We start from the raw sequence: 19,161 nt of genomic DNA on the forward strand, positions 1-19,161 counted from the left end.
TCTAACTAGATGGCCCACCGTCCTTCAAAGAAATAAATCCGCACGACGTTGCGTTGACTATGTCAGACAAATACCCGCCAGGTTGATCCTGATGCTATGCAAGCCTCGCATTATAGAGGTTATGAACTATGTCCGCAGATCTCTAGAAAGGAGTCCATTAATGTCCTTTTGAGCTGGCAATTCCATCAAGATGTATCAGGATACCGCACGTTATGGAGACTTTCGAAGTGTTAGCAACAGGAAGAGGGAAACGCGGGTAGCCATGCGAAAAACATACTGCTCAGTTAGACACCAGGACAGCTCGTCAGACAATCGCCTCGATGACGACTGCGGGGATGGGCTGCTGAGGACCCGACGCCTCTGGCACTGCCATGATGTTTTAGGCGGCGACGCCGTTTCGCTCCTCTGAGGTTGGGAGGCCAACTCCATCGTCCGTGGCTGGATTACAGACGAGGCCGCAGGAATAAGCATTCAAACATATGCCACATGAAGACAAGGGAGCGCAGATTTGCTTCGTGTCGCTCCACATGTCCTTCCAGTATTTCTTCGTAAACATGTCCATAAAAGACAAGAGGAGACCCTTGAGGCCAGTCCAGACCAATCTGAACAGCTTGAGCCACACACTAGTTGTCTTGTAGGTGAGCTCCGGATCGGAAAGCCGTTTAGCACGTGCTGCCATGAGACTTTGGTGAATTCCTCGCCATATCAGGAGCGAGAAGAAAATAGCACTGGTAATCCCAGTGTTAATACTATACACAAAGCGCAATGGAGAAGTTGCAGAGTCCTTGCTATAGTGTGGGCGAAGTCACACAGAACAAGACTAGGAATGGGATCAAGACAAGCTTACATGGCAATAATTAGTATGTACACAACAATCATAGGATTGCGTACAGAATGATCGCCGGGCCCTGGAATGTGCGGGTGTGATGTGCTGGTATTGGCTGCTGCAGGGCCCTCCGATGTGGCTTTAACGAAGGCGGAGACCATACTTGTTGAGTTGAAGTTGTCCATCTCGAAGCTGATTGATATTCTGAACACGGGTGAATGTTTGAAACAAAGTAAATGTCGCGGTTTAAGACTTTGATTCTGTGGAACAGTATGATCGGGCAGTAGGTACTGGAATCCAGGTAAGAACGAGATCGATGAGAATAGGAAGAGAAAATGTAAAGGGAAACATTTGTCGGATCAAGGGATATCCACTATATTTAAATTTAAATTATTTGCAATAAAATAAAACTCGCGGGAAGCTCTTAGTCCTGAATAAATCGGCGACTTCTCGATAAGCCTCGAACTGGCGCCGTCGATAGCTTCATCCATTATGGAGCTTGACTTTGACACCTAATCACGCGCCCACTAGTCCCACGTTTTCTCGCGTGCCCGAGAACCCTGAGAGCCTGCCATGTAAACAAGACGTGCTATGGGATTCGACCCCATCGCAGCCGGGGTCTTCGACGCAACACGAAATTTTCACGTGCTAGCAACTGGTGTTCAGATTGTTGTAAACAAGTTGGACGACCAATACTTTTTCCAAGGCTTCCGGCAGTGCCTGACCGGCCGCCCGATGCAAGTTTGTGGAAAGTGCGTTCTGATTGGGCGGCCAGAGCATATATTGTCTAGATGCATTGCTCAATGACCGTCCAGGTTCCCATAGGAGCCTCAACTTGGTCGCCTACCTTGTCGGACCGCCGTTGCTCGTCCAGTAGAAAGCCCAGGGAATCATGATTGTCGCCAATCTTGACAATCTGCTCCCAACTGGACAGATTCTCGCTCCAGGCCCATCTTTCAGCCGTAAAGGTGTTTCCGACTCGTAACACGCCCTGGGCGTAAGGACCGAGGCGGACAAACAAGCCCCGTCTCGCGCCTGGCTCATCCAAGAGCTGGAAAACGATGCATTCGGGTGGTGTGGCGCTTGTAAGGGCTGGTTTCTTATCATACCAAAGTTCCTCGTATGCTGTCAAGATACCGGTGGCAGGATTGACCATGCTTCCGACCTCAAGAGCCAGGCCACCTGGGCAAGGGACCATGTCGCCTTCATCTCGGACAAGCTGTGGCTCAGTGGTGCGGCTATCGACCCAGTGATTGAAGACGGAGTGGGTGGCTTCGCTGCCGTCCGGGCGGGTGGCCTTTGTGGAGGACGAGGTGCCGGCGAAAGCCCAGTCCAGGCGGTCTGTTGCGAGACTGCCGAAGCTCTCGTGACCCAGATGGCTGTCCAAGTCCAGACCGGCAGACGCGGTTGTGAGGACCCGGATGTCAACGAAGCGACGGCCGGGCGAGGTGAGGACGAGTGTGGAGGTGGGTTCTGAGGGGGGTTCCGCACCCCATCGGATGTGTTTGCGAATGGATATGCTTCCCATTCTGCAGAAGAATGCCGTTGCGAATTGAAGTCAAAAGTCATCAATCAGAAGGCAGAAAATGGGCCAAGCTTAAGCTTGACTAACTACTTGTGTGTACTAAGGCGGGGACCCACAGGGCCATCACAGAGCAGCGGCTCGCACATGTCTTATCAGATGATCCAGATAACAAGACACACGCTGCGCTGTACGTCATACCTCGGCAGTCGTCTTGACACAGACGCGTCAAACGAGGTAGGCGCGACCTGTGGAGTTTTACAGTGGTACTCGACTGTCGGGTGCCGGTGCGAGGCAGGTGGGTACGCATCCGCAGGGCCCATGGAAGAAGAAGAAGAAGCCTGCACATGGTGCTAAGTACAGACAGTATTCCAGATGCGAAACACTCACACACCGTACAGAACTATCGGCGTAGTCTACCATACGTAGTGCAGACGGCTTTTGGTAGACAGGTCGCCCCGGGATATCCCAGGCATCAGTCAGCCCCTTTCACTGCGCAGCTAGGTACCTAGGTAGACCATCTACTTACACCCTATGCGAGTGCCACTGCCAGGTGGAAAGAACAACGAACGAGCGAGTATGGATGTGGGTACGGGTCCCGTACTCTGAAATATCGGCTGAACATCTGACCAGCACCCTGGACCTGCCCATCAACCTCGCCCTCGTCCTCGCCCTCGCCATCTCCATCATCATCAACCCTAACGCCATCATCGTTATCAACACACATTGCTTCTTCCCTTCAGGATACCCAAGGCTGCGACAGGGTCCTTACGCGCGATGCTCAACCCGACGACCCATGAGCTGGTCTTCATCCGTACCTGTGTCTTCATTCTCGCATACCTACCCTTCATCATACCCTTTCTGCCTCCCCCCTTCTGGGTTCTCCTGCCGGTTGAGGGACTTTATTACTTCTTCATCCTCAGGCCGTTCGAGCGTAGGCTGTCGCATTCAGCCAGGCACCCGCCATACGATGTCGACAGAAAGGCTCTTTTCCAGCGCTGCCTGGACAACGTGCCCGATCCAGAGCGCTACCTGAGCCTGTGGGCTTTGGGCGCACATCCCGACGATATCAAACGGGATAATGTCAGGGATTTCCTGCTCTGGGCATTCTTCGATCGAGACAGTCTCGCACCCGAGATCGAGGACGAGCTTGAGGAATACATCAGCCGGACCGAGGAGCTCCTCGGCCGCCCCCTCGCTCCTGGGAGAGGCCGTGCCACGCCCATGCGCCTGACTTTCGACCATGTCCACACCAGATATCGCAGCGTTGCTTGGTACATCACCGTCGGCCTTGTTGATTCGGCTACCCATTGCCACCTGCTCTGGCACGGTTTCGAATTCTGGCCGTCCTCCTTGCGCACGAGTCTCCTGCATGTTTTCCCCCCTCGCCTGCTGGCCTCAGCCGAACGTTTCAGACGACAGTCGCCATCCGATGAGCTGTGCTACTGGTATCGTCGTCCTCAGGGTCTTGCCACAGCGACGTTGCCCACACTTCCGATAGTCTTCCTCCACGGCATCGGCATCGGCCTTTACCCCTATGTCTCTTTTCTCGCCTCGCTCCCACCAACCAGCCCCATACTCGCCCTTGAGATTCTTCCCATCAGCATGCGGCTGACAAAGTCCAACATCCTGGCGAGACCAGACTTCATACTGCATCTCAAGAAGATTCTTCAGTACCATAACATTGATCGATTCGTCCTCGTCGGGCACTCCTACGGCACTGTCATGGCAACCCACGTCTTGCACGACCCGCAGTTAAGCCTGAGGGTTGAGGCTGTCATGTTGGTCGATCCGGTCACCCTCCTACTACATTTACCGGATGTGGCCTACAACTTCACGAGAAGGACACCCCGAACTGCCAATGAGTGGCAGCTATGGTACCTGGCGAGTATGGATCCAGGCATAGCATTGGTTCTGGGGCGACATTTCTTTTGGAGGGAGAACATCATTTTCAAGGACGAGTTGGTCGCAGGCCGCCAAGCAGCAGTCTGCCTCTCCTCGCGCGACCTCATCGTGGACACCATGGCTGTAGCACGGTACCTCATCAGTGATGATGATAACGATGAGGTCCACAAGGTCCTAGAAGCTGCCAAGAAGTCAAGTGTCATGACCAGCTCAGGAATTGAATTGCTCTGGGTCGAGCTGGACCATGCGCAGGTGTTCGACAAGAGCCATGACTATACCCGGATCGTAGAGACGATTCGACGATTCGTTATTCAATGAACACCATACATGTATCACGTCTACATAAGTACGGATCAACCAGAATTGAACAGGTGCCTTTGAAGTCTTCTCCAATTAACGGTATTCCTTGTCCTTGATTCATCCTCCAATTAAATTCTATCCGTCTATATCATCTGCCGCTGTGTCTCTGCGCAGACTCAACTAGCCTCTGCGTTTCAACGGCTCGGCATGAAAGAGAGGGTTGCCAAAGATCGAAGGTTGCGAAGACGATTCACTCGTTGAACTAGATGATTGTTCAATTGAAAGTCTTTTCTTCGTCAGCCACCACCGATAGTGCTCGATCACCCCGAGCTTTCAGGTATCGGCGCACTTAGAGGGTCTGCGCCTTCCACTCGGTGTATTGCAAGAAGAAAGCGGGTTGCTACCGCCTGGCGAGGCATGGCTGTCTCGTACTGTAGAAGACAAGACAAGCTCGAGGGCTTGAGTGCAGCGTTCAACCCCCACCCACACCCCCATTACCCACAATTGGGGAAAAAAAGGAATTGGAGGGGTATTTCTTGCCAGTGGCTCTCCTTGGGCATCGGTTCTGAATTACAAAGAATGTGCTTATCCTTGCAGCATCCGTCTCAAGACATCTTCTCTAGATGTACTGCAATTGAACTCCTCGCTCTGATTCTGCTCCCAAAGAATACAAGTACCCACGGCACTGTTGTGAGCCCGAGCGCGATGCCACCAAGTAGTGCACCAGCTCTCGCGATCCCCAGATTCTCAAACAGAGGCAGTGTCACCAAGGGGAACACACCACCCAGAAGATTGCGACAAGCCGACTGTGCAGCCATGGCGGAGGATGAGTAGTTACCGTAAACGTCGGCGAGATAATTGAAGGTTGCGAGATACACACTGTAGATGCCCATGCTAGCGAGGCAAAGTGCGATTGCTGGGGAGATCCAGTGGACAGTCTCCTTAGAGGTGAAACCGAAGATGAACAGCCCAAGAGGAAGCAGCGTTGCGGAGAGGCAGGTGAAGTAGAGGCGGGACTCGGGAGCCTCGACGGGGAAGTGGCGTCTCAAGATGGCGTAGAATCTGGCCGTCGCCGTCGCCGCCCTCGGACGCCGATTTCCCTGTTCGCTGGACGAGTCGTCAGAAACCCAATTCTCGGCCCTCCACTGCGGGTGCTTCAGCAGATCGTCCTGCAAGATGCCAATTACTGTCGATAGTATCCCGCCGATCATGATGGCTGCAAACACGTAGCCAGTGCTTTCAGCGTCCCATCCATACACTGTCCTGAAGACATATGGGACCGATGAGAACGTCAGGTAGAGGACAGCCCATGCGAAGGATACCCAAGCCGAGAACCAAAAGACAACTGGCTCGTTGCAGAGTAAATGAAATGGTCGATACAACGAGATGGATATCATGCGGCCGACACTTCCACGCTCACTATCGGACTTGACGAGCCAACGAAGACGCACCGTGGTCGAGATTGTGGGGGCTGCCGCCGTTCTCTTCTCTTCGTCTTCTGGTCCTGTCGAGTCTGCTGTGTTGCCGCTGTCACTTGCCATCCCCTCGACAATAGACGCTGGTTCCGACTCAGACAACCAGACGCCATAGTACCCGGCTTCTTCCCTGGCCTCATACCAACGGTTCAAGGCCTTAGCCTTGCGGCTGAGAACTATACTGCCCCTGCTCTCCTTGAACAGTATAGCAATAAGAGTCACCAGCACCGCACCTACAATAGCTTGGTGCCAGAAGACCCACCTCCATGCTTCTCCATTATCTGCGAGACGAGAGGTCATCACTGACGCCACCAGAGGACCCAGCCCGGTACCCACAAGAACTGAGCCACTAAACACAGCCATCGGTGTGTTCCTTCCTTCCTTCTCCCACAGGTCAGCAATGATTCCCCCAATCATTGTGCTGAAGACACTGCCACCAACTCCGACCAGGAAGCGGCAAGCTAGCATTCCAGCCAGGTTTGTGACGAATCCGCACGCGATTTGGAACACTACAAACACTACGCCCGAGAGGGAAAAAACAGGATAGCGGCCATTGATCTCGCTGAATGGTGCGAGAACCATAGGTGCCAGAGCGAACCCCACACAGAAGGTCGTTATTCCAGTCAAGACAGCTGTTCTGGAGGCATGAAAGTGGGCTTCCATGATGGCTGTCGGCGGCGAATACGAGCCGGCGCAATATGCCGTCATTAGGGTGGCGATACAGCAGAGGACCATATGGTAGGCCTTGCGATGGGTGGGCCACTTTGTTGGGTTTGTATAACGGAGGAGGTTCGGCTGAGCTGGAGCATCTGTAGTAGGCGAGGCGTACGCATGGGTCGTATTTGGCGGCGGTAGAGGAGTGTCGAATGTCAGATCTATCGAGTGTTAAACATCCGGCACTTGGTCTAGAATGGCGAACTGCCGATGGTCTTATGAGGAACGGGATAGAGACCATGGCAGGGTTGTGCATTTACATACAGAGGTAGGTGATAGGCGAGGAGGCGTTGAGCAGTCGGCCCTGCGAAGGACTACCGTTCTCTGCCTCCCGTCCATGGCAAGACTGAGTGACTGCTGCTGTAGCCCCAGACGTCGGTGAGTGATCATCAGAGCGAGGTGTTTTTGACATGGTCAGGCTTGCATCCCGACTGGCTGGGTCGCCAAGACCAGACCAATCCGGTGTCGTCATTTTCATTAAGCTTAAAGGTAAGCTTGATCTCTCAGTCAGAGTTTCATCGAGCTCTGGCGTGTTGCACTCAAAGCACCTGAGCAGTGTTGGAGTCGTTGACGACAGGTTTCAGCAGGATCGCAGAGGGCCATGTCGACTTGAATAGTGGGCACACTGAGCAGGAAAAGCCATATCGGTCATTCTTCGGGGGGGGTAGATGGAAATAAGACGGCCAAGACAACTACCGCGTCGGTACACCGACCTCAATACTAGCGTTACATCTAAAAGGAGAGGGAGGGGTGGGCTGCGCTTTCAGATGGAGATTCTCATCCATGGGTCCATGATCTGTCTCGGCGGGACCAGTCAAATGTATCTATTGCCCTGCGTGTCCGAGTGCGCCCGCATGTGGAATGCGCTGGGCCTCACTCGAGGCTTGTTACTCTGTTTGGGCAGGCAGACTGGTCTGCCACGCGGGCCCAGAGTCAACAGGAAGCTCACAGGGGCCGCCGGAAGAGCGAGAACTACAGCTCGGAATGTCGACGATTCGTGATGGCGCCGCTACTGCGACTGAGACAGGGGGTTTTTGCCGGCAATAGCTGGGAATAACCGGGGATCGTCACACTCTCGGCGGCCTAGCTGCGACTTTATAGGAGGGCTGTTCCCCGAAGGATTGTTGATGGGTACGAACACTTTTACAGCCTATCGGGTACAGTTTGCCCGATATATCCAAGCGCTGTTCATTGATTACACACGCAGCAAGCAGTTAGGGCTCGCTTGGTCTGGCGTCAGTTGCCCTATGCGAACCTGGAAGGACTGTACACAGCATTAGGCCCAGCCCCTTCGGAAATGCCTCCGGTAGCATAACGTCCTGTAGAATTAATGTCCTGTAGAATAACGTTTGATAGGATGACCTGTTATGAACCAGCCTCTTAAAGATTTCCTCCTCTGGGATACCCTCTTATGGGTATATTATCTATAGAGACCGATTTCTGTAGACTTAATTTAAGATCAATAAGCCTATCTACGATTTGACCTGAGAAGATTTCTTGTATCAGCACTGAGCTGTTGGTTGGAAGCTGGCAGTCTCGGACGGACAGAATTTCTTGGGCTCTCCGAGACAGATATGTATACCTTTATCATCAAGTCTCTGTGTTTTTCGGTGCCGATAGAGACTAGATAAAGCAAATCTTGTATAATTCCGTGATGATCTCGAAGCTGAGGCCTAGACCAGGGCTTCAATCACCGGTCTCGGGGGGTTTACACGACTGAGCCAGCACCAGGAACGCAGCGGCGATGCTGTTTATCTTGATTATCTACGTAGCTATGTGTTGGTGTCAGTATACGTACACTGCGCCCGAGGTGTGCGCTGTAATCACAAATTAATACCAAGAAAAATCGGCAATGCTACCAATTGTGCGGTGTATTTTATCTCATCGCTGCGAGACATGAAGGACTGTCTGTGTGTGCGCAGACTCTCAGACTCGCCTCTAAAATCGGGCACGTCTACATGCTCGAGGCGTACAGTAGTTGGGTTGCGGATACTCCGCAGACGGCATTGCGCTCTCCAACTCTCAGCCGCTGACTCAGCCTGGCCGGTCCCGTGAGCCCGCGAGAGCGTCGCGCCATCAGCGAGTCTAACAGTCTCCACCGACCACCCGCGGCGCGTCCCCTGGGCTGCAGGACGCCTACCGCGCAGAACAGCCATCCACATCATGAACACGAACATGCCTATGCTTGCTGTCAGACGAATCAACTGCAGCAGATGGACCAGCATCAAATTTCTCCCGGCTCGACGGACGCGGTGACCTCGCACCTACAGCCCGACGACGGTGAGGCCCCGGACGATCCACCATCCCAGTTACCCGTGGCCTCTCAGCATGCCACCTTGAAATACTCTTTGCTCGGGCCATCGTTGACGAAGGCTGGCCAGGACGCTGTCGACCAGAAAAAGGTAGGCATCTGTGTCTCGACCCGCTGCCGTCAGCCACGGCTATAGCTAACTTCGTCCCCGCGCGGCTCATTCGTCTCGCAGGTTTCCGAAATCATTTACAGTGCCTCCAAAGGCTCCAAGTATTTCAACCGAGAAGAGGAGAGAGACAAGATCCTCACAGTCAAGATCGATCGAATCATTGACAAGAAGCACCAGCTCGAGAAGCTCGACTTGTCGCGCGAGCTGCGCAAGGCCGACACCCTCATCGCTGAACTCGAGCTTACTCGCAATCTCAGCCAATACATCGTCCATCTGGACTGCGACGCCTTCTACGCAGCCGTCGAACAGCTCGACCGTCCTGAGCTGAAGGACCTGCCATTTGCTGTCGGCGCTGGTGTCCTGACGACGTGCAACTACGTAGCAAGACAATATGGATGCCGATCCGGAATGGCCGGCTTTGTGGCGAAGAGGCTGTGCCCTGACCTTATATTTCTGCCACTCAACTTCGACAAGTACACTGCCAAGGCGAACGAGGTGCGTCAAGTCATCGCCGAATATGACCCACGTTTCGAGAGCGCGAGCATCGACGAGGCATACTTGAACGTCACAGAATACTGCAAGGATCATGACGTGTCGCCTGAAGATGCTGTGGCTCAGATGCGGCGCCAGGTGCATCTGAGGACGAGCATTACAGTCTCTGCAGGAATTGCTGCCAATGCGAAGCTTGCCAAGATTTGTTCCAACGTCAACAAACCCAATGGGCAGTTTGTGTTGCCCAATGATCGTGTCGCCATCATGGCATTCATGCGAGATCTGCCATGCCGTAAAGTCAACGGCATCGGTAGAGTGTGGGAACGGGAACTGAAGGCTATTGGAATACAAACTTGCGGCGATATATACGGCCAGAGGCAATTTCTCACCCAGCTGTTTGGAGAAAAAGCCTTCGAGTTCCTCCTAGGCTGCCATCTAGGGATTGGACGTACGGACGTGCAGCCAGCAGAAGAGTACGAGCGAAAGTCTGTTGGGACGGAAAGCACGTTCCATGACATGTCTGACCCGAAGCAGCTGCGAGAGAAGCTTCGCTGGACCTCTCAAGAACTGGAGAAGGAGTAAGTAGCTTCCCGACAAAGTTTCCATCTCTCCTGGGACACACATCTGCCAAGACATAGCGCCGCCCAGGTAATCTCTAAACTGCCAGTAGAATTAGCTTCTCTGGGCAGGACGTTCTCTCTTTGAAAAGCACTATCGTCTTGAATCCCAAGGCCAGAGGTTGGGAACGGTGGCTGTGGAACCAGGAGAAGAAATCAGGCAAGACCAAGACCGTGATTTTCGGGCAAGAGCAACTTTCCGCGGGAGGCATGTACTACTGGCCGCCTCTGGATTGCCTGTGTGGCGCGCTATGGTACTCATGGTCGGTTTTACTGCTGACCTTGAAAGGTCCTCGTCAGTCTCTAGATTTTTGGACAGGCTATGGGCAGATGGTGTCCTCCTACACCCCTGTTCTTGCACCTCGCGCAACTCTTCTTCTCATGCGCTGTGATAGCTAATTTTAAGTGCTGCAGTATGCGAAGGGCAGGTTGCAAGGGGAAGACGTTGGTTCTAAAGGTCAAGCTACACACATACGAGGTCTACACCCGCCAAACTGTGCTTCCGAAAGCTATCAATCTTGCAGATGATCTGTACACTCATGCTGTTCCTGTACTTGCCAAACTCGAACAGGAGATGCCGGGATTGACGATCAGGTTAATGGGTTTGCGATGTACCCACCTTGTAAGCACAAAGAGGCCAGACACGACGGCGTTCTTTGGCCTTAGGCCCGGGAGCCGGGCCTCGAGCCTCGAGCCTGGCAAAGTGTTGCGTAAGACAACTCAGGTCGATGGTGATAATGGACGGGAGTTGATGCCTGACGAGGCGGTCGGACCGGATGAAATCGATGGTCAGGAAATCATTGCGGGGGGACAAATCGGCAGTCCTTATCGAAAGCATGGCAAAGAAATCATGTCGAACCCGGAACCCTTGAACAAAGACCCTCAGGCATCGGACGAGTGGTGGGAGTGTCCCATTTGTAGTCGACCGCAGCCCGCAGATGAGAGACTATTCAATGCTCACATTGACGCATGTCTGTCCCGACAAACAATCCGAGATGCCGTACAACAGGAGCAGAACACATCATCAAGACGGAGTCTAACGCCGGAGCCAAAAAGACTGAGGACGGGATCAGAAAAGAAAAGAGGGCGCCAACAGGCCGGTCCAGATCCCAAGCAGAAGAAGCTTTCATTCGGATAAGATAATTGTTGTCCCTAGTTGTATGACGACAATGCTATCCTCACAATGTTTGGGTGCATCCGGTTTCCTCTGTAGCACAATTGGTTATGAGTCCGGAAGGAGAATGTGCCCAAGAAGTGGAGCTCACAAATTTTGAGAGGCACGGATATGCCGGGACTACCGGGGCCACAACTTAGAGATGATCACAGGAAAGACCGAAGTATGCTATGTGTATTCGGTTTTCAGCAGCACAAGGGAAAGAGCTCATGGAAATTGTTTACATATGTTATATATCGCAGAGCCTAGAGACTTCTGCTCTCTGACGCTACCATCTTTCAACCAGAAACTCAGATTAATCCGACAATTCCTTTTCCATCCAAATCTTGAGTAGGCTGACCTGCAATAGGCCAACCCCATAGGAGGTTATCCCACAGGATATCAGACCATAGGGTGTTATGCTATGGGAGGTTATCCAATAACATGTCATACAATGGGATGTTATCCCACGGGATGCTATGAGGTTGGATCTATCGCCGTGGACAGGTTCTCAAATGATTGCATAGGCAATAGACACCAGATCAGGTCTCTGGGTAGCCACCATAAAGTCTACACGCTCATGCCCGGCTGCTGTTGGTAGCCTGTCTTGTTCTGTAGATATCTTCACTTAGTTCGATGCCAATCCGCCTTGTTGGCTCGTATTGCATGGGGAGAGGGTTGTCACTCACCACGCCTGAAGTCCGAGCCTCGACCTCCTTCTCCTGTTGTATGGCCGCGCAACAGTTACAGCACAGCGAGACCATACAGTCACTACAACAGTTCTTGTCCATTTGGTATTTTTCACGGATTTCTCCACGCCTCATGCACTGGTACCTACGTCAAGCTGTATATGAGCATCTACCAGAGAAGTGTGGACAGTGGTCCACATGCAAAAACAAGGACAAAGACTTACAGCCAGCCCCAGCCACCAAAAGCGTGCAGGGCACAGATGATACCGCAATCAGCATTGCAGCAGCTGTATTCTTGCATGTTACCATTGTGTTTCATGCGGTGGGTTGTACGGCCCACCACAATACAGGGGCACCAGAATCCCTCGCAACACAAGCCAAAGGGGCTACAGCAGCCCATCAGGCTTTCTTGAAAACCCGGAGACATTTTTCCTGGTGTTGGTAGGTATAAGGTGACAATCGGTGTCAAATCTAACGAGGTCGACGGTGACGGTGACGGTGACGGTGACGGTGACGGTGGATTTGATGTGACTGGCAGATAAAGCTGGGTTATTTTCTCCCTGCATAGTCGACAACTTGAATGGGGTGGGGCTTCGCTTTAAATCCGCACGTCGGGTCTACCTCGAAGAGGGCCATTCAAACAGGCCTAAACACAGTCTCCAACAAGTCATGACGGTCAAACGTATCTATGTGTCGGCCTCACGCTATCTGTGAGTGAGGAAGCCAAGCCAGCGACCTGGGGGCCAGGAAGCGTAACCTTGAAACCCGTCAGCTTCAGCTGTGCTTCGCTCACCCTATCGGACCCATTGATGATTCTCGGAAATTCTCCCGGCAGGCTTGGTGTTCATGTGGGCTCCTTGCGGCACAGTCGATGTGGCCAGGTCAGCTTTTATAATTAGAGGGTTTCCTCCTGGGCGTGAGACATCAGCTTACAACTTGCCGCGGCGCAGCTGTGAGCGTCCAAAGGATGAAATGGTGATTGGTTGTAAGCCGGAACTGCCTGTGTCTCTCCCGTGATGGTGCTTGTCCGCAATAAGGAACAAGACACCCCCCCCTCCCCGGGGGTACGCCGTTACACTTACTTAGGTGTTCATTTGGTTGAGGGGTAACGTCTTTCTAGTGTTCTCTCTTTGGGATCTCCCTATGAATTCAAATCTGTTATAACTAGCCTGATTATTTGCTTTGTCATCAAGGTTACATACGAGGAAGATGTTCCCTCAGCTTCCTGCTCCCGTTCGCATTCCCACTTTATCTCCCCTACCGTTCTATTTCTAACTAGATGAACAGGAATAATACTAGACTTGTATGTTTACCCAATTGGACGCTCTATTATAAGATAGCCTCTTATAGGATAATCTTCTATAGGAAAACCTTTTATAAGAAAACCTTCTATAAGATAGCTTTCTATAAGATATAGAATAATCTTTTATAGGATAACGTCCTGTGGGATAACCTCCTATGGGATAACTTCCTACTAGATAACCTCATATTAGGGCACCTTTTATTAGATAACCTCTTATAAGATAATCTCTTATAGGATAATCTCTTATAGGATAATCTCTTATTAGATGGACATATGAAGGGAGAGGTAATCAAGCTATAGGGCGCTTTGCAATAATGTAATATGTTGCCATTTCTAAGAGTTACGATGTTGTTCCAATAATGTACACAATAGAATTTTCTGATAAGAATATAATTGAATTTTGGTATATTTCGAAATCTGCCTACCTCAATACAACATGCTTGAAGACATTATGTTCAAAACAAAACCAAAGCCACTATTATATGGCAGGCATCAATCCTCTATAGCGGCCAGCCCGAGGTGAGGGAGTAGCCGGCTGCGTACGAAGTCTTCAACTCCGTGTAAGTCAATCCCAAGAGCTAGAACATTCTCGTCAGGGATCCTCTTGCCGGAGTACATGCCAAGCTCGTTGTACAGCTGGAACATGACATCTCTGTCCTTCCAACCTGTCGACTCGAGCCTCCTGTAAGTTGTATCCTTACCGCTGATCCTTTGCACGCAGGCCACGATATCGTTTGGAGAAATCCTGGCGTTGCTGCAATACAAGTATTTGTGGATAAGCTGGTCTTTCTTGGACTCCCACTGGTCAAATACAGCCACGGCAATGCCCGAAAGGTCCTTCTCCACAAAGAGCATAGCTAGCTGCGTATCAGCCTTGACGATAGGCTGCTCGAATTTGATAGTATCCGTCGCTGGATCGTATTTCATGTGCGAGCGCAGTATCATATCTAGACCAGGGTTAATGAGCGGCGTTAACAAGCACTTTCCCACCTCCCAGCCAGGAAACGAATTATACGCACTCTCATAAAAGTTTCCAGTATATAAAAAACAGGCTGGGAAATTATGCTGCCGGATATATTCGTCGACGTGATGTTTTCCCTCGTATATCTGACTCACAAATCTGCCGCCAGATATCTGCTTAGAGCTCGGCAAAGTCGACCAAAGAAGACACTCGACTGTCCCAGCAGCAACAGCAGCATCCACGAGGTTCTTTCCCTGTTGCTCTTCACTGCTTGGGTCGTCTTTGATATTCGAGTCATAAAAGTTAGTGACCGCAAAGACACCCCAGCATCCTGCGAAGACTTGGGGAAGGGTTGATGGGACGGTCAAGTCAGCTTGGACGACCTCGGCTCCCTGGGCTGCCAGGGCTCTCGCAGCACCGGAACTAGGATTTCGAGTCACGGCCCGCACGCGGTATTGGCTCGGGTGCTGAAGGAGGAGTTGGGCCACTGAACCGCCTAGAGGAGGGTTTATCAGCTGTGAATCTCTCGGTATCAGAAGGGACTCCTGCCTTGGTTGCCGGTGGCGCCAAACACTACAATTTGTCGAACCATGATTTTTGGAAAGTCTCCGTTGGGCCTTGAACCATGGAACCCAAGGCATCTATCTGCGCAAGGTTAAAAGAATATGTGTGAACATGGGCTGTTTAGCGCTTATATACCTGTACACGCTTGGGCTTGCCCCCGCCGTCTCCAACTCCGGATTTCGTCCGCGGTAGTGCCGCGGGGATTTCACGGAACCTATTACAGAGGTCCGTACCACAAGTTTCAATTTTTAGGCGATAAATTCAGCTCAGTTATACTACAAAGGCTCTTTGTTACCTCTGATAAAGTTAAAGCTTGACTTGTTTTCTAGCTTGTAGATAGATACAAAATTTGTTTCAAATCCTCTTGATTCTTATTCAAACATCTACTTGTTTCCCTTGTTCTACTTTTTTTTTTTAAAGCCTGTGAGAAATAGCTCTCAATCTCAAGGTGGTTGCTCTGTTGAGAACTATCATTTTTTGCCAAAAGATTGCAACAGAGCCATTGCAAATATTGATATTTATCAGAACATGGCTACACTTGCCGAATTTGCATCGTCTGACCTTCCTCACCTATTATAACACAGCCGTATTTTTCATGTGTAAGCTTTGGAAGCTAATGTGTGATTCTGGCTTCTTGCTGTATGCTACGTAACCATCTAGCAGTCCTCAAGTACGTTGACCTGATCATGAAGCAGGCGTGCCTGCTCGAGATAGCCTCGCGTGTGACTATTCTTAACAAGTCGGCGTAACGACGACACTCCAAAGCCACGCAGCACCCAGCCATTTGAGTCAAACCTAGACCCAGCCCTCTCTTTGCTCAGAACGTGATGCGAGCTTCATAGCCAATGGACGAATGCCAGTCACACAAAGACCACGCGATAAGGTTGTCACAAGTTCCCAGAGTACGGACAGGGCAACAATGCAGTGATGTTGGATGCTTTGGCTGGTACTTCGATCCAGCATTCAAACCGTTGCGAGGGTGACTCCAGTCTATGCCAACTGTGGGCCGGAGACTGGGGTACATTTGCCGATGATTGATTCTGTTATTGAAACCCCAAGTCATGGAGCGATACTGTAACCTCACATTGGTCATGTCGAGATAAAGGACACGGGTGCACCAGACGGCGCTACTCACCAGCTCCGACCGATGGACAGGTGGCCTGATAGGACTGGACGGCGCAAGGCCCAATTGCAGCAGTCTCGACCAAGGTCAGGAACCGGGCCCTTCTCACAGGCCTATCTCACCACGGTCGAGCTTCGTGATCTTAGCCGGCCTGGGAGACGCCACTGTCGACTCTCCATCGCCTTTCTCAACCTCGGTCTCCTGAGAAGGCGCAGTCTTGCCGGTCACATCGTTCGAGCAAGTGCTCTTTGCAGCAGGAAGTAGTCGGTGCTCAATGCGTTTGCTCAAGATCTCATAGTCTGGCATCTTCACCTTCCCCCCCCTGAGCATCCTTGGCTGGGGACTTATCCCATCCCTCACAAAACCACACTTGAGGTAGAATTCAAGAGCCCTTTTGTTGCAAGTGAAAACGGTTAACATGACCTTATCGACCACGTCGATGTTATAGGCCACCGTCTCCAGCAATTCGATCAACAGCTTCGCCAAGCCGGTGCCACGGAGCTCGGGCTTGAGATGAATCTCGTAGCAGTAGATCACTGGCTGCCCCTCCTCGATGGTGGGCATCAGGCTGGTGAAGCCCTGGACGGCAAAGTGCGAGTCCTTGACCAGGATGTAACGCAGATCCGGATCCCACATCTCTTCTCTCTTGGCGGATGGATTCCAGCCGCGCGAGGAGCCTTCATAGTCACTCTGGCTTGTGGATTGAACGAGCGCGAAGCAAGCATCCAGCTCGGGGCTGGTCATGGTCTTCCGAGGCTGGCAGAGGCAGAGGCTGTAGGCATCTCCTGTGCGCGGGTTGGTCCAGGCAGGGTTCCATGGCGCCCTTGGCACGTAGGGGCTGTTCCAACGAGTCAAATTATCAGGTGTGGTTCTTCATAGCTCGGGCGTTTGGAGACAGTCTGACATGAGAAGAAAGTCCTGAATGAAGTGGTGGTCTGTCTTGCGGTTGGCCGTACGAAGGGCTTGTTCCATCTGCTCGAGGCGCCTGGGTCGTTTCATCCTGTGCTATAGTGGGCGGAAGGGGAAAGAGAATGCAAGAGAAAGACGGAAAACAACAAGAGAAAGGCTGAGAGTAGGAATAGAGCGGCAGAACAAGTTTGCTACTGTTCTCTTATGTTTCTGGCATTGTCTGGTGGGTACTGGGCTGGGGTTGTGAGGTCGGCAAGACGCGTAGGACAAGGGAGCGGCTCCAAGATTAGACTAAGTAGCGGACCCCGGTCCGAGTGCCCCAGCTGCAGCAGAAGGCCTGGCCGGCTTTGAATGACGTTGCTCACCTAGGAGCGCCCAAAAAACCCTCTGGCTCACCACACAGCCCATCTAAGCCCACCTAAATTTACCTGTCTAGTCTACATACAGCGCACGCAGGTCAGCCGGCCCAGGGGAGACAGCGGCGAGCGTAGTCAAATTTGTTCAAGGCGGTCTAGGACATGTATAACTCACGACACCCTCACCCGGATTCTGTTCAATGAGGGCATTTACGCTGTTTTCGCAGCGCCAGCTCCGGGCCTACACCCGCGGCGGCGGTCATGGCCATGGTCGTGATCGCCCCTCGAGGTTGGGCGAGACGGTCAGCCTAGATCATGTACGTATGTGTGCCTTCCGCACTGGCTCCAGCTGGTGCTGGTGCTGGTTGATGCTGGCCACCCGAGGCTGATGTTCTCTCTGCACGCCCTGCAGTTCCTCCAGCGATCCCGCGTCCTGGCGCTTTATCGGACCGTCTTGCGTGGCACCCGCAAAATAAGCGACCACAAGACCCGCAACGAGACGAGGCTCTTTGCGAGGCAAGAGATTGAGAGACATCGCTACGTCCAAGACCTAGTCAGCCACCCTTATTCTTTCATCTCCAACCCCTTCGCTCTGTCCCCAGGGCATCAGCGTATTTCACATTGGTCGGGCCACTGACAGACCTCCACAGCAACATATTCGGTACCTCCTGTCCACGGGCAAGACGCAGTGGGAGGGATTGGAGAGGTATATTGACGGAATGTGACCGTCTCTGAAGACGGTACAACAGCCTGGAGCCGCCTGCTGTGCACTATATGTGTGTGCTTCAAATGGTTTTCCGTGACCATGGTCACGGCCGTCCGTGTCCCCGTCCGCATCCAGTATGCTATGCTGTGCCATGCGGCGCTGCGTGTGCATTTTCCTTGCTTGCCATCCAATCATACCTGTAATTCATTGATCTGATCCGAGCAGCGTCCTTACTGTAGACCGCCCTACGTGTATCCCGTCCGCACATAATGGTCGTGCCAGTAGCGCGCACATAAGTAACTGAATTGCCTTCCTTCCTCCTGGCCGTAGCCACTGCCACTGCCGTATGCCAACTCCATTTTATTGTCGCTCACGATCCTTGACGTTGTTTGTGCCTGGGATTTGCGCTGCAGATGACGTATCGGTACCCGTTTCCTCTCTTGCCCTTCTTCCGCCGCACGATCTGTAGTGTCCCAATTAGCCATCAGGTCGATGCGCCGGATTTTCCATTTGCGAAGGGGAGCAGGTATGTATGCGCACCTTGCAATGCTCGCAGCGCTTCTTGATCGAGCTGTGCACTTTCATTCCGCGGATCTGGTGTTGCAGAGCTGTCACAGCTTGGGGCCTCGCCACCGGCCTTGCTACAACAGACAGGCCGCATTTCGATGCTGTACTTGAGGGCAGGTATAAGGAGCGAGCCTGGCGAACGTCTGTCTGCGGTCGGAGGGGAAGGGGGATTGCGGTGGTCGGACGCGACGCGGACGAGGACAGGTAGAGGGCGCGCAGGCTGTTGGCGAGCCGCGAGATCGAGGGAGAGGTGCGCATACACCGCGCGATGGAGAGATTGCTAGCCATCGTGAGACTGAATCTGGTATCTGGACCTCGATCTGGAGACTGTTCGCAATGCCCAGCGTTCTTATCGTACAGCTGATCACTTGTCTTGACGGGATCGGGAGCAACTTCGATGTTCGAAGTGGAAATCTGCCCGTGCCAAGTGTGGGTCGTATAGGGTTAGGGGTTCGAGAGTGAACCACACAGCACTTCCAAACCTATACTGCAGACTGGCTACAGTACTTAGTCTGAACAGCACACAGTACAACTATGGATGTAGGTTCCTTAGCATATG

The 19,161-nt window shown here is 52.3% G+C and overlaps 9 protein-coding genes across 9 annotated transcripts; 2 read left to right on the top strand and 7 right to left on the bottom strand.

Moving 5' to 3' along the window:
- Window positions 1-379: 379 nt before the first annotated feature.
- On the bottom strand, window positions 380-1,011 carry J7T55_008162 (uncharacterized protein; the record flags this gene model as incomplete). Its single annotated transcript, XM_053134080.1, has 2 exons — window positions 380-788; window positions 848-1,011. The coding sequence occupies 2 exons, from the start codon at window positions 1,009-1,011 to the stop codon at window positions 380-382; spliced, it is 573 nt and encodes a 190-aa protein (XP_052988189.1).
- A 602-nt stretch (window positions 1,012-1,613) lies between these two features.
- J7T55_008163 (uncharacterized protein) lies at window positions 1,614-3,075 on the bottom strand (the record flags this gene model as incomplete). Its single annotated transcript, XM_053134081.1, has 3 exons — window positions 1,614-2,355; window positions 2,878-2,894; window positions 2,953-3,075. The coding sequence occupies 3 exons, from the start codon at window positions 3,073-3,075 to the stop codon at window positions 1,614-1,616; spliced, it is 882 nt and encodes a 293-aa protein (XP_052988190.1).
- Window positions 3,076-3,125: 50 nt separating this feature from the next.
- Window positions 3,126-4,571, top strand: J7T55_008164 (uncharacterized protein; the record flags this gene model as incomplete). Its single annotated transcript, XM_053134082.1, has 1 exon — window positions 3,126-4,571. One exon carries the CDS (start codon window positions 3,126-3,128, stop codon window positions 4,569-4,571), a length of 1,446 nt encoding a protein of 481 aa, XP_052988191.1.
- A 587-nt stretch (window positions 4,572-5,158) lies between these two features.
- Window positions 5,159-7,154, bottom strand: J7T55_008165 (uncharacterized protein; the record flags this gene model as incomplete). The annotated part of the gene is made up of 2 exons (XM_053134083.1): window positions 5,159-6,903; window positions 7,007-7,154. 2 exons carry the CDS (start codon window positions 7,152-7,154, stop codon window positions 5,159-5,161), a joined length of 1,893 nt encoding a protein of 630 aa, XP_052988192.1.
- A 1,801-nt stretch (window positions 7,155-8,955) lies between these two features.
- On the top strand, window positions 8,956-11,409 carry J7T55_008166 (uncharacterized protein; the record flags this gene model as incomplete). The annotated part of the gene is made up of 4 exons (XM_053134084.1): window positions 8,956-9,144; window positions 9,226-10,232; window positions 10,364-10,525; window positions 10,686-11,409. 4 exons carry the CDS (start codon window positions 8,956-8,958, stop codon window positions 11,407-11,409), a joined length of 2,082 nt encoding a protein of 693 aa, XP_052988193.1.
- Window positions 11,410-11,449: 40 nt separating this feature from the next.
- Window positions 11,450-12,679, bottom strand: J7T55_008167 (uncharacterized protein; the record flags this gene model as incomplete). The annotated part of the gene is made up of 6 exons (XM_053134085.1): window positions 11,450-11,478; window positions 11,786-11,846; window positions 12,114-12,146; window positions 12,263-12,282; window positions 12,338-12,400; window positions 12,571-12,679. 6 exons carry the CDS (start codon window positions 12,677-12,679, stop codon window positions 11,450-11,452), a joined length of 315 nt encoding a protein of 104 aa, XP_052988194.1.
- A 1,229-nt stretch (window positions 12,680-13,908) lies between these two features.
- Window positions 13,909-14,969, bottom strand: J7T55_008168 (NAD(P)-binding protein; the record flags this gene model as incomplete). The annotated part of the gene is made up of 3 exons (XM_053134087.1): window positions 13,909-14,363; window positions 14,529-14,892; window positions 14,967-14,969. The coding sequence occupies 3 exons, from the start codon at window positions 14,967-14,969 to the stop codon at window positions 13,909-13,911; spliced, it is 822 nt and encodes a 273-aa protein (XP_052988195.1).
- A 1,200-nt stretch (window positions 14,970-16,169) lies between these two features.
- J7T55_008169 (uncharacterized protein) lies at window positions 16,170-17,063 on the bottom strand (the record flags this gene model as incomplete). The annotated part of the gene is made up of 2 exons (XM_053134088.1): window positions 16,170-16,902; window positions 16,969-17,063. 2 exons carry the CDS (start codon window positions 17,061-17,063, stop codon window positions 16,170-16,172), a joined length of 828 nt encoding a protein of 275 aa, XP_052988196.1.
- Window positions 17,064-17,642: 579 nt separating this feature from the next.
- Window positions 17,643-18,890, bottom strand: J7T55_008170 (uncharacterized protein; the record flags this gene model as incomplete). The annotated part of the gene is made up of 4 exons (XM_053134089.1): window positions 17,643-17,866; window positions 17,968-18,194; window positions 18,410-18,498; window positions 18,576-18,890. 4 exons carry the CDS (start codon window positions 18,888-18,890, stop codon window positions 17,643-17,645), a joined length of 855 nt encoding a protein of 284 aa, XP_052988197.1.
- Between the last annotated feature and the right edge of the window lie 271 nt (window positions 18,891-19,161).

Source organism: Diaporthe amygdali, assembly GCF_026229845.1.
Source record: "Diaporthe amygdali strain CAA958 chromosome Unknown NODE_41_length_355262_cov_61_584611, whole genome shotgun sequence".
Lineage (NCBI taxonomy): Eukaryota > Fungi > Ascomycota > Sordariomycetes > Diaporthales > Diaporthaceae > Diaporthe > Diaporthe amygdali.